The sequence below is a fragment of the Bacillus rossius genome, chromosome 7 (genome assembly GCF_032445375.1).
Source record: "Bacillus rossius redtenbacheri isolate Brsri chromosome 7, Brsri_v3, whole genome shotgun sequence".
Taxonomy (NCBI): domain Eukaryota; kingdom Metazoa; phylum Arthropoda; class Insecta; order Phasmatodea; family Bacillidae; genus Bacillus; species Bacillus rossius.
In genome coordinates this window covers 57,920,266-57,934,242 of record NC_086335.1, presented here as the reverse complement: position 1 = coordinate 57,934,242, position 13,977 = coordinate 57,920,266, and the positions used below count along the sequence as shown (strand labels likewise).

The 13,977-nt window shown below is 35.1% G+C and overlaps 1 protein-coding gene across 5 annotated transcripts in view; it reads left to right on the top strand.

Annotated features, from left to right (window-relative positions):
* The first annotated feature begins 450 nt into the window (after positions 1 to 450).
* Positions 451 to 13,977, top strand: part of LOC134534114 (ubinuclein-2) — a 59,027-nt gene continuing 45,500 nt past the window's right edge. For 2 of the 5 annotated variants that reach the window (XM_063372177.1, XM_063372181.1), the window contains exons 1-5: positions 469 to 739; positions 7,382 to 7,498; positions 8,383 to 8,481; positions 9,190 to 9,330; positions 9,588 to 9,653. In XM_063372177.1, the coding sequence (XP_063228247.1) occupies positions 575 to 739; positions 7,382 to 7,498; positions 8,383 to 8,481; positions 9,190 to 9,330; positions 9,588 to 9,653 (588 nt within the window). In that variant the 5' untranslated portion in view covers positions 469 to 574. Of the gene's footprint in view, positions 740 to 775; positions 950 to 2,246; positions 2,434 to 7,381; positions 7,499 to 8,382; positions 8,482 to 9,189; positions 9,331 to 9,587; positions 9,654 to 13,977 lie in introns of those variants that run through there. The other 3 variants (XM_063372178.1, XM_063372180.1, XM_063372179.1) reach the window with 3 other exon arrangements.

Here is a 13,977-nt window from a genome sequence, read left to right as displayed (position 1 = left end):
TTACGATCCTGAAAAGATTATATTGCATACTAGCACACATCCACATGATATTACATGTCGCCTCGGCGTGACATTAATATCTCTATTCAAGAACTAGGGCAGTAATTCTAACATGAGTATATTATATATATTAGTCTATTATTAAGGTTTGTTATTACATACATTGTAACCAGCAAAGGCGTATTTGCAAAATATCACCTTTAATCAGTTTATTTATATTTTACAAAAATGCTTTATTTTTCTTTACCTTAATTTTTAAGGCACATAACGTTTGTAATTTAAAATGATTGTATTAAAAATCTGGTTTAATTCTTAAGTTGTTTTTGGAATATTTGAATAAGTTTGCAATTTGAGGTTAATATTTATTAACTTCAAATGATTCTTGCTTATAGGAATACTCTCAACGGCGTTTTGCCGGTTTCCCATAGTTCAATTTTATGTTTACTGCGCACACTTGCCCGCGCATAACATAACAGTGTCCATGAAAGATGGCGTCACGGGAGCGATGTGTTTAAATATGTTGCATGTTGATTGGAAATATTTTCGCTTTAGATGTTGCTGGATGTAGTGTAGAATGTCAGAACATAAAAGGACATCTCTAACTACAATTGGTACAAATAAAAGAGATAAGAAACCTAAACAGCAATCGAAGACTTTGCGATTTGTTCTCTCTTTGCCAGAACCGAACGAGGAGGCATGTCCCGAGTTCAACTATACTGAGTTGCTGAAATCTGCAGAGGTAAGTCATCACAGAAAATGGTTATCTTACTCGAAGTCAAGACTTCTAGTGAGTGTTTTATCTTTCCGCAACAGTATACAGAGGTTATTTCAGCTGAAAACAATGTTTTTGACGTGATACAAAATAAATTGTGAAATTGTAGCATTTCTTAGTTTGATGTCATTTTAAGGATTTTCTGTACGCTAGGCTGAAAGGACATATTGCATTTGGGTTAGTATCGTAACCTGCCAAGCTGTAAAAGGATAGTCGCCATGTTAGACGTGTGGGTAGATAATTGTTTGTGTAAAATATGGACTGAAGGCTGAGCTGTTTGAATCTACTGTATTTCTTAATATTTACTCACTTCTCGTAAGAATTTTATTGTTTGCTGTAAAATTATGATTATTCTTATGTGTGATGTAGACGTTAAAGTACGCAACGTTAATTCTAATTTAGCACATCGATTGAAATTGGTTGGTGCAAGGGGTTAGTTCTACTGCTGCCTGCTTTACTTTTTGCCCTTCGATGAATGATTTATTTAATTGGCGTAAATTTTTTCTTTTAAATTAAAAATAGAACATAGGGCGATCTTTTATTGTCGTTAATAACATTTATATCAATGTCTAGTCCTATAGTGCTGGGTTTTGATACCTTCCACAGTAATATAAATATTTTAGCTGTGTAGCTATAATAGTTGAGTTGGTTTAAAATTTGTACAATTATTTTATTGAATTATGATATTGCCAGAATGTCTTTCTTACGTAGGTTTTTTTTTTTTTTACTGTAAATGTCTACGTTTTGTACCACCGTTGCTGTAGACTGAAGTTTTGTCATTGCTTATGAATAATACTTTTCTGGTGTGCGATTTTATTGGGTTTAATAATATTTGAACAACGGAGAACGATTAGTTATTAATACTTGCCTACACTTGACATGTCCATAACATAGATCAGTGGGAGGTACCACTACGAACTATAACGTGGCACGTAAGCATTTTTAGGGGACCGATTTAACTGTTTGATGGGTGTATTGGATTAAGTTGGATTCAATTGCAAAATGCATTATTTTAATAGCTTCTTGTTCCAAGTTTATTTTTGTATGCTTACTATAAGGCGGGGCAGTGGGTCAGTGAGAATTTGACTACAACTGAATTCCCTTTCAGGGTCATTGAAGGCACCGAAAAAAAAAATAAACTCGTGATCGAAATCAGGCACGTTGATACGCACATTTTTCATTCCACTTTATAGTCACGTTAACTGAACTTTTTTTTAAAACGGAAGGGCGTGCGCATTAGCTAGCGACGGCAGGTAATGTGACAGCAGCGAGTGATAGGTTGGCATTGTGTTCCTTGTGTAAAAAAAAACTTTAGAAATGGGGGAGGGGATGGGAGACCTGTGGGTGGATCGGAATTGATGAAGGAAGAAGGCAACTGTAACTTTTAATTTTCGGACACGAGTGGGTGAGTAAAGCGGAGAAAGTGGATCGATTATTGAGCGGTTGTTGGGTGCAGCAGCCAGTCGAAGGGTTAGCGACCCACCGGTCGGCCTTTTCGCGCGGTAGAGTGCGTGCGATGGTGGGAAATGTGACGAGCGTAGGAAATAGCATTGCGGTCGGCTTGTCGATCCAGGGCGACATGATGCGTGGGAAGTGGTAACCCGACATGTTGGCCATGATGAAAACAACCGTATCGAGCGCTATCCTCCCCCATTGCTCAGGTTAGCTATCGCTAGCCCGTTATTGTCTCGGTTTACACGGCACGTTCCGAAATTGCTCGTAACCATTCATGACTAGTGATATTGTTTAGCTGCATAATTACTAGCCGCAAATGTATCTGCATGAGAAGTATATGTTTACAACATTTAAAATAAAGTAATACGGTAATATAGATTAAGAAAAAGACATTTGCTTGCCATTGTTAAGGTTAATAAACATAATTGACGTAGTAGTTGTGGATATGAAATGATACCATAACTTCTCGTACAGTCAATTTTTGTATTGAACGTATGGCATTTAAGTTAATAAGCCATTGTATTTTATTTTTCAGTGTATTGTAGGCCTACTTCAAAATGAATGAATTATAACTGACAACCCTTTCAAAACATGCAGTGTAACATAAGGAACTTGATGGTTTAATGTTTCTCATCCGCTTCCGTTTGACATTTATTCACTATCGTGTTTAAAGTTGTAGAGCTAAACAGGAAACGCGAAGTGAAAATAATAGTAAAATTAAAGTTGTGTAACAAATAACCGGAGATTATCTTACTGTAACATTTATGTTGGGCGAATTATTACAATACATTACATTATTTTAAATTATTGATTTCAAAGTATAAATAAGTACTAACAGTTTTTATTTTTCAACAAGCAAATTTTTTGTTTCTTCAACTTTTTTAAAATAATTATTTTCTAAACTAATAATTACAATTGTGTAACAGGCTTAATTATACTATTCTCGTGTATGTCATTTAATTTATATTTTTTTGGAGAACTCATGAGGGATCACAAAACATAAGAAATAAATGAATTAAAACTAATCCCACTTCCAATCACTGTAAACACAAATGCTGCATGTTATCATCACTGACCTAAAGCAGCATTTTAATATCCAAGTAGGCAAACAGCAGTCTGTGATTGATAACTAACACAGTCTTTGGTTAGGGATTTTATTACCTGTGGATCACTGTAGTAAATAAATATCAACATTACCTGTTTAACATATAGCTTGACAACATATGTATTTAAGGATAGTAAAAAAGTTTATGACAACTTACAAACTCTTTGTACCTATATTATAAGTAGCTTTTAGGCATGAGTTTACATCAATATAGTTGCTTTTAAATCACGGTGTCATACAGACAGAATGGTCAGTTTAATTATAGACTTGTAACAAACATTGTTGGTTGGAATAAATATATATTTTTTTTCTCTTTTCCTCTCTTTTAATTTTGTATCTTTCTTCCTTTATTATGTTAGCTTTTTTATTTTTAAAAAACCTATGAGAGAAATGAAGAGATATTGAATGACAATGTGAAGAGGAAAAAACAAAACAAAAGGGGAAATATTAGGAAAAGGTTGAAACAAAATTTCAAGCGAAGATGGAGTGAAAGAATAAGAACACACATTATGAAAAACAAAGATAAAAAGAAGAGGAATAATAAAATTAAGATTGAAAGGAGGAAAATGAAATGTGCAGAAAAAATAATAAGTGAGAAATAAAATGTCAAAGCAATATAAGTTAATAGCAAACTGAGACTTCGCTGATGACTGTGTGATCTATTAAACTGTGGGAGAAGTGGAAGGAGCTGGAAGTTTGGTTGAGGGAAAATGGAATGGGGATAAATATCAACATAACGAAGGTGGTCAGATTCACAAGGAAAAGAAAGGTTGTTAAGCAAATATATAGTTGGAAGGGGCAAGAGATTCAGTAGGTAGGGAAATACAAGTACCTGTCAGGGTGTCCACAGTTAGTACCTTCGCTCTAGATCTAGTACTTTTTTAGTGGTCTAGTACATTTAGTTCAAATCTAGTAAATTTTTCTTTAATATAATCATATTATAGTAACTCCAATATGTTTTATTAGTAAGCACAATTATTTTTAAAAACTATGGAGTGTGTGTGTGTGTGGTGTGGTGTGATATTTAAGTTTGAGCATTGCAATGTCATAACTTCCTAAATTGTTAAAAACCATAACAAATTATAATTTAGTACTTTTTTCTCGCCTAAGTTGGTACGAAATATTTTTTCCTTGTGGACACCCTGGTACCTGGGAGTAACCCTACAAAGTGACCTAGGTTGGGGAAAACAGTTGCAGCGGGTGGTAAAGAAGGGGAGGAGGGGGCTGGGGCCGATTGCTAGGACACTGAAGGGGACAGGACGGAGAGTAAAGGATAAGGCGTATTCAATGTTTGTGAGGCCAATGCTTGAATATGCAGCGGCAATTCGGGACTCATACCTAAGAATAGGAATTAAGGAACTGGAAAGGGTGTAATGTAGAGTGGCTAGATGAGTGATGGGTATGTGGAGGAGGAGAGAAGGGACGAAGGTTGAGATGCATAGGCCATCAGTGATGGTGAAGCTGGGGTGGGACACAGTACACAGGAGGAGGAAAGTAGAGAAATGGGTGAAGTTTTTTTTAGGGTGACAAGAGGCAAGGGGGCTGGGGGACTTTGGGAAACAGGTTTGACCAAAGGGCTGTATAGAGGGAGGAGGAATCATGGGTGGAAGATTCAGAGAGAGTAGAGAAGAATGGAAAGAAGAAGCAAGTATTCCTGGTGAGGATTGGGTGGGACTGGAATGAGATAGAGGGAAAGATACTGGATGTGAGAAGAAGAAAGGACTTCAGGATGAGGCTTCAGAAATTGGAACAGATGCCCATTCGCAAATGTATCAATAAATCCATCAAGAAAGGAGGAAGAGAGAAGAAAAAAAATATGGAAAGCAGGGAGATTAGGACAAATATAAAATATTTTAATGTAAGGCAGATAGAACAACCAGGAAAGAAAATAATACAAGAGGTGATAACTGTTTAGGAGAAGTGAAAAAATATTTAAAAGGAAAAGTAGCAAAAGTAAGTTTGAAGGAATATGAGCACAGATAAAAAGTGTTAAAAAAGGTATAAAAAAAGGTAAATTACTAAAAATATATCAGAATAAATTAAAGTGAGCTAAAGAAGAATACTTGGGAAAGTAATGAAATTAAAGTGGTTGAATTATAAAGAAAAATAGAATGACAATATTTAAAATCTAATAAGGCAGAAATATTAACAAAATAATAACAGGAATAAAGTTAAAACCTGAAGGTAAAAAAAAAGTGGTTTTGTACTACGCAATAGGATAATGTTGATATCACAAACATGGCGGTGCTGACGTCATTACCACCACTATAATGTTATGGAATATGGCGGTTTTGGGTGGGAAAGTCATACACTTGTTTTACAAAAAAAAAAAAAAACTCGGATGGTCGTCACAGTTTTTCCCCAGAATCTCATGGTTCAAGCATAGTGCAGCTATGTGGTTTTTGACTTATTATCCATGTCTTGTAGAATTTCGTTAGTGGAGTATATATATCTTGAATAACTCCAAAACCCACTATCAACGAATAATTCACTCAAAACAATGATGGTTATTTAACGGTCGTTCGTAGAATTAATGTTCATGCTTTTGCTTTATAATTGTTGAACATACTATAAGCATAATTGCTTGAATTCTCTATGAAATTGAGCAAAAACGTTTTGTTCGCAAGATGATAGAATTCAACCAAAACTTCCAAACAGAATATTTTTTTGGTTGCTTCCACTCAGTCAGTTGTTTTTTTTTATGTGATATAATTATATTAAAAAGTGAATTTAACAACAAAATATTGTTTATATCCAGTAAATCTCAATATAAGCATGTTTATACAGTTTTTATAGAGAAAGGATTCTCCAAAGGTTATTGCACATCAGTAGAGACCTGCAAAATTCGCGGTTTCGATGGCCTTCAGGATAGACTGCACATACCCCTGTACACTCGGGCAAATAACGCAAGTTCATTGGCTGACGTCTCGGCTGGTTTGTCTGTGATTTGATCCTCCTTTGGTTGAGGGTTTATAACTGGTTGAGATTCGTCCAGATGAACAGTAAGCCAATAGCAAAATTATCTAAGAGGTATATGTGTTTTAATTCTAGCCTATCACAGAATGAATCCGTGAATTTGGCAGGTCTCTACACATCAATAATACTCTATGAACTTAAACAAGAAATAAGAAAAATTATTAAGTAATGACTCAAAGTTGTGAGAATATTTCTCCTTAAGTTGAAAACCAATTTGTTTTCATCATTAATTAAAAATAGTTGAAACAATCAACAAATAAATTTACCTGGTCACAGTCAATATGTATTTCAAAGTTCATTAAATATAGTGGTTTTACATTACATACTATCAGCATTAGTAACTGTAAAAACTGTGAATTATGTGAGAAATACTTTGAATGTGTGTTTAAATTTTTTTTTGATAAGTATTTATAGTTAAATATATACTTATTTATCTTGCAAGATTGATTGATGAAATGGGAAAAAAAAGTTTGGTCGGACATGTGAAACTGGAAACTCTGGGAACTTAGTGTGCATGAACCCTGTTATAGCTAGCTGCAAGCAAGGACAAGGTTTTTGGAGCACTGAAGTTCTTATACAGCTCTGCAGTTCAATGAAAGCTGCTTTCCTACAAATTGGTTTTACAGACTTTAGTAGCTAAATGGGTACCTTTGTACTAATTACTAAGCATAGAATTATTTATTTGAGAAGCAGTGAAGTATGGAGGAGCTCTTACTAAGAGGCCTTTTTTTTTTACATTTTCACATGTTTCATATTGTGTAACATGAGTGTGGGTGCAACAAGACTCGTCACTGACAACACATTTTTTTATGTTATGTTAGGAGTAAGCAAAATCGAATTATATTTTATTGATTCTCTCAGTATCCGAGAACCTTTTTTCCTACCATAGTAAAACATGTCTATAAGGATTATTGAATTTTTTTGTCTGTTCGGGAATCCAGCTATTTTTATTCTTAACTGTAGTACCATAACTTTACTTTCTGCAAGCAAGTCTGTTTGATGTAAGAGTGGAGATATAATAATTACTTGGCTCAGCGAGCGGTCTGGTTGAAACGACATGGTGGATGTTGCAGAGAAAGGTCAAGGACAGCGTGGTTGCTGAAGGGCCGGAGCTGAATGGTCTGGATCCTTTGGCCGAGGATGACGACGAGCAAGTGAGGCAGATAGCTCGGCATTTCGAGGCTAAGTATGTGAGTATCATGCAGTAGTCTCTCGCATTGGCAAATAATTTCAGTGAAAAATAAGTTAATTTTTTTGAAAGGCTATTCAGTCATTATAGTTACCTCTCTCTCTCTCTCTCTCTTTTTTTTTTTTAAAAAAAAAAGATCAGGGTGTCTACAGGTCACAGAGGAGACAAAAAAGTAACTAAATTTTATTGGCCACGTAAACCACGAAAAAGTTGTGAAATAAGAAGTAGGCAACTGTGCTGGAATGCAGGAAACTTTTATTTCTAACAGTTTTTTTGCTTTGAATGTTTTTTTTTCCTGCATCACCATTTTATACTCACATTAAATACAAATAGTAGAGACCATTCACTTGAAATCATGAGTAAATTAAATTGTCTCTGAAAAGGATTTAGCTTTCTCACATAACAATCTGCACATTATTAATTTCTTATATTTAATTTTGCTAGTAATCTACAAAAATTATTCTGTGATCCAAAGAAGTCATAAGAAAATTTTTTTTAGTGAAATAGTGCAGAAGTATATGTAGACAAGAAGGCAAATATATAACCATTTGTTGTGTTTATGGTCTTTAATTTATAAAATGTCTCCTGTTACAAATCACAATTTTTGGCAGCAAAAAAATTAAATTTCAAACTTTGTTACATTTGGCATGGTATAAGTTTCATTTGCTTGTTTGGGTCCAGTATTTTATTGCTATTATCAAGTAGCTGGCAAAACGTCTCATTCCTAAAGGTAAAACTGATGCATATTATTTAAATATTTTGTGCCCAATCATGCTGTTATATTATTATGGGGAATGGGGAGGGTGCTAACTTTGTAGCATAGTGATTTTAACGATAAAAAAAACAAGTTGTTGCCATTGGTTGACGGATAGTCTGTCTGTGCAGGGCGGGAGTGGTAAAACTAAGCCTGGGCGCTTTGAAGACTACGTGGACGTGGGAGCAGGTTATGATGAAACAGATTCTTTCATCGACAACACGGATGCGGTGAGTACTTTAAAGTCAGGACTGAATCTTATCGTAACTAAACATTTATAATTTAGAGTTATTTTTTTTTTCCTTGAGTGGATATTTGGAGCGATAGTTTATAGATCTGCTTTGTATTGTAAACACATGACAATTTTTGTTCCAGAATTTTGGGATTTTTTTTTATGGTGTTGACTCTCCAATAAATTGAGGCTTATCATGTAACTTTGCAACTATTCAGTGATTATCACAGCAATGTTAAAGTATTTAAACTTTTTAAATTTTTGTATGCATGGCCTAGTAATTGAAAAAGTAATTTTTATATTGAGGGTGTGAAGTGGGAAGAATATTGGGTTGGGGGGGAGGGAGGATGTTGGTAGCAATAATAGCTGCTAATGAGATTAATTAAACAGTAGGAGTAGATGGGGAAAGATAAATTAGACGAGATTTCATGTATCATGGGTGTATCTGTAATGTTATTAAATGATCGAGCCTCAAACATCATAGCATACTTCAAATGACTGGGTTATCAACACTCGTTCTTTATGAAAGTTGGAAGCAAACTCTAGCTCTTGGTATTTTACTAGTGTGCCCCAATATTTAACCACCAAAGAATGGATTGCACAGGAAAAAAGTGTGTATGTAGGGAAGTATTCCTTTTATGCCTTAGAGTGCTTCTTGTCTGAAATAATTATAAAAATTAATTATTTTTTTTTTTGTATTTCATAGTATGATGAATTTGTGCCTGAGGAGATGACGACGGCACACGGTGGGTTCTACATCAATTGTGGCCCTCTTGAGTTCAGAAAGGTAGCGGACTATTCAGATGGCGAAGACAACTTGAAAGATAACAAGCCTAAAAAAATAAAAGTAAGTTGGTCTATTCAGGTAATAATGTATCCAGTAACTGATGATTATTATGTTCACATTTGTAGTGTAAAACACATCTGGGATTACAGTTAAGTACATTTTTTTATAATAGTATTAAACTTGACTTGGTTTGGAATGTTTTCTACTTCATTTTTAGGTGTGTGTTGAAAGTTTTTGTTAATTAGGAATATGTATTATTAAAACTTTGACTTGTAAAGGTATGTGTAGTTTTCATGCTCGATTGTTTGTTTTTGTAGCGGACGTTGAGTGCGGGTGAAGGAAATGAGTCTGATGGGAAATCTAACTACGTTAACTGTGCAAAGGTGAGTCATATATTTTTACATTATTCACTTTTTTAATAACGGTGGTATGGTAATGTCTTACATGTTTAAGAATTCTCACTGAGGTTGAAAGCGAGCTGTTTTTTCTAATCACCTTGCTGTCATTACTAGATAAGCTCAATTAAAAAATGTGACAAGTGTTATATCATCAGTTTCCTGAATGATATATTTTGTATTGGTATGAGAGCCCACGACCAAAACAATATCTCATTGTTTTACGGCCAAAACCATATAAAATCGTTACATTAGATCCTGAACCCAACTAGGTGGGCAGTAACTGTCAAAAAGTCACAATTTTCACAGGCTGTTTGATTTTGTTGACATTTTTATGTTTTAAAATTTTTTTTACATAGAAAACAATTTATACAATATGTTTAGGATTATGTTTAAGCATAAATATGTGTGTGTTTAGTATCTAAGTTGGGTTGGTTTTATATTTGATAGCCTAAGTAAGAGATTTATAGTTTGCAGCAAGTTTGAGGGATTATTAGTATATGGTAATAAGTGTTTTAGTCCAGTCGGTATAGGGTTTGGACCTTGCATTAAATCGGAACTTAATGAACTTTGGAGGGTTTGTTTATGGGTGCCATGTAGAGCTATACTCAAGTTTTCTACCAAAAAATCCTTATGGAAAATTGGTGGCGGCCGAAAAACCACAAAATTTTGGCACTCGTTTCAGATTTTTACTTATTACTTAAAAACAGTGGTTCTTAAAAAAAATTATACTCTTACCAAAATAAAGAAAATAAGATTTTACGTCGAATAACTTCTTTAAACGTCAAAATCGGTGCAGCCGTTTAGCCGCAATTGATTGTCAAAGTTCAGAAATCTTGACTAATTTGGCTAAAAAGTGGGCTATGCTCAAGTTACAATACCTGTATCTCAATAATAGCTACTTAAAATGAAGAATGTCACATAATGAAAGTTTTAGAGGATAAAATTCCATGTAAGAAAAGCTCCTACAATTTAATTATGCTTACCTCAGCGTTGAGCTAAAATAAAAACCCAGAAACACCCTTCTTAAAGTTGAAATAATGTGGGTTAGAAAAATAAAAACATAAAAGAACAGTATTTATGTTTTAACCACGTAACTATTTATTATGTGCAATAAATAGTTTTTAAGTAAGTGAAATAAAATTAAATAATTATGTACAAACTACAAAGTTTATGCTTTTAGACATTTTGCACCTAAAGGAGTTTCCTCCTCTTCTCTTTCTTCTTCTTCAAATAGGGATTCCACATTCCATTCCTCATCAGAATGTACATCGGCATCCTCATCTTGTAATTCTAGTTCACAATTCTCACAGGCAAGGCCTGTGCAGCTCTTGCAAATGGTGGAGCACAGTAGTCCTGCTTTCTTACAGCTGCAGGCTGCAGTACTACAACCTTTCTTGCATTTGCAAGAGATTATGGTTAGAATGTGGTCTGGGGCTGCGTTCTGCGTAGTTCTGGTGGGGACCACCCAGCGTCTGGTCAGTGACCACCCCCACTCTGATGGGACAATGTAATTCCCCAGCCATGTTTGGACCTGGAGATATGTTCTAAAAATGTGATGTGTAGCTGCCTCTGTAGTCGATGCAGTCTTGCCAGTTGAAATTTGGGTTTGGCCACAGATTTTTGGAAGAGCTGGAACCTCAGATTGTCCAGGGAATTGGTTTTGATGATCCCTCCATACAATGCCACAAGAAACTTTATACCAGCCTCAGAAATCTGCGAGGGGGTGGCTTCAGCATCTGTAAAAACGGCTGCGATATTTTGAATATATGGGGTCTTCTCATATATCTTGCAGACCTTCTTTCCTTGGCCAAATGGGGTTGACGTATCGCATCCACTCACAGTGTGTAGGCAGTGAATATCTCTTCGGTTTATGATGTTGCATGATGCTGCTGAATACAACAATGATGGTGCTTTGCCTCTCCCACTCTTCTCAAAATAGATATTTTGGGGCATATTTGTTATTGAGGATAGACCTGTCAATATCACGAGAAAAATCAACATCTTCACCTGTTATGACCACACTGTCATATTCAGAAGCTTTTGTGATTGCTGTGCGAACGACCATTACATCTATCTGCATCTTCAGCAGCCTGTTTCACTGCAACCCCATTGGCTGTCAGTTCTGTCATCAGCATTGTTATGAGGTTCTTTTTGTTTTCATCATTTGATAAAAAATTATCTTGGGCTATTTTAACTGTAGTAGTTCCTGAAAAGATAAATTTGGTGGCTGTGTGAAGTACAGCTCGGCGAGATCTTTCTGCTGCTTTAGTGCTTTGATAGGTAGTGTCGTCAGGATACCCATCGAACACTATTGTGGTATTACATCCTAAGTATTTTAGCACATAGTCTACATAAGTCTGGCATACTGATTGAAAAGTAGGGGTTGTGGATTTACTCCATACACCTTTATGGAGTATAAATCCTCCACATATGCGAACAATTCCTTGAGGTCTTCGTCAGACTGCTTGGTAATGCAGACTCTCTGAAACAATGTCAGTGGATCCACTGTGAATTTCTTGTCTGCAATTTTGATGGAACAGGAAATGGATGCGAGAGTTGTCACCTTGTCCTTTCGTTTCAGCTTTAAATTGTCAAACGGCTGTCCAACAATTTTGTTCATACAGTTGATTCCAATTTCCCGCGCAGTGTGACAGTTAATTTATTCATGGCCAATTTCACCTGTGCTCAAAGACAAAATCTCCTTGTTTTCTAGGAATGGAGGGTGTTCAGAAAACCAGCCACACAACTTCCCTATATCCTGGTTATCCATGGTGACATGTGAAGGCCTCATATCCACATGTTGTTCTGAAGTGGCTGATCTAACATCCAATAAACTCATGAAATTATTGTATTGTCATCGGGATTACATATACTTGCAAAGTTTCAAATTAAATACGACAATTATAAATAGGTTACTATCGACTTCCAAGTTTTGATTACAAAGTTACAAGTGAAGCTAATAAAAGGGTATTAAAAATATTATACGAGCATAATAATGATCTGGGCTTTTGAAGCTGTCTGGATGTAATTTGAAAAAAAAATCTATGCTCGATTCCGGTACCCTTAAGAGATTGATTTTTAAAATTTAAACTATATTAAACTTTTGTTGTTGTCAGACATTTGTGAGGCAGTTTTAAAATGATTTCAATTATGTTTATGCCTACGGAAACCTACAAAGTAGACCTATTAAACAAAAAATAAATAATGTTAAGATCGAAGCTTTAGACGAAAACCTATAATGTTACATATACAGAGGATATAATTTTGGCATCTCATTTAGTCCAATTTTAAAGGGGAGGAAAACGAAATTTATATTCAAATTGCACAACAACCCATAAAATTTATGAATTTAAAAATAATTGATTAATAACCTGCCAAACTCCTTTCACAGATAAAACACTGTCCTGGCCCGCTGGACGAGGAAGCCATTGCGGGTCGCGTTCGCATATTGGCTATTATTTTGAAAAATGTCACTTCGAAACGAACGAGACCACACCAGAAACACAACTGAAAGATATTTGAAGCTAGGATCTCATGGGGGTGGTGAAAGGAACAGTTCAGTGCTCCCGAGGGTCTGAAATGTCCCGTTAGGAATAATACAATGAGAAGGGGCTGGAGGGAACCCTCTGGCACCCCACCCTCCATTCCGACCCCCACAAAACATTATAACTACTTCATATTTCTTACTCCACAAAATTGTAGGAGTTTTTCTAACATGGAATTTTATTTTCTGAAACTTTCATTATGTGACATTCTTCATTTTGAGTAGCTATTATTGAGATACAGGTATTGTAACTTGAGCATAGCCCACTTTTTAGCCAAATTATTCAAGATTTCTGAACTTTGACGATCAATTGCAGCTAAACGGCTGCACCGATTTTGACGTTTATAGAAGTTATTCGACGTAAAATCTTATTTTCTTTTATTTTAGTAAGAGTATAATTTTTTTTAAGAACCACTGTTTTTAAGTAATAAGTAAAAAACTGAAACAAGTGCCAAAATTTTGCGGTTTTTCGGCCGCCACCAATTTGCCACAAAGATTTTTTGGTAGAAAACTTGAGTATAGCTCTACATGGCACCCATAAACAACCAAGTTTCATTAAGTTCTGATTTAATGCAAGGTACCCCTCAAATTGAACCTCTGCCGACTCGGACTATTTGCTAAAATTCCAGTTGGATAATTGTTTCTTTATTAATTTTTCGAATATATTTTGTGATCTGCTGTAGAGTTCTAGTCGACTTTATCTGTTTCTTTTATTTGTTTCTTAGTCGTAAATATTAGATTTTAACTTTGTCATTGTGTGTTGAT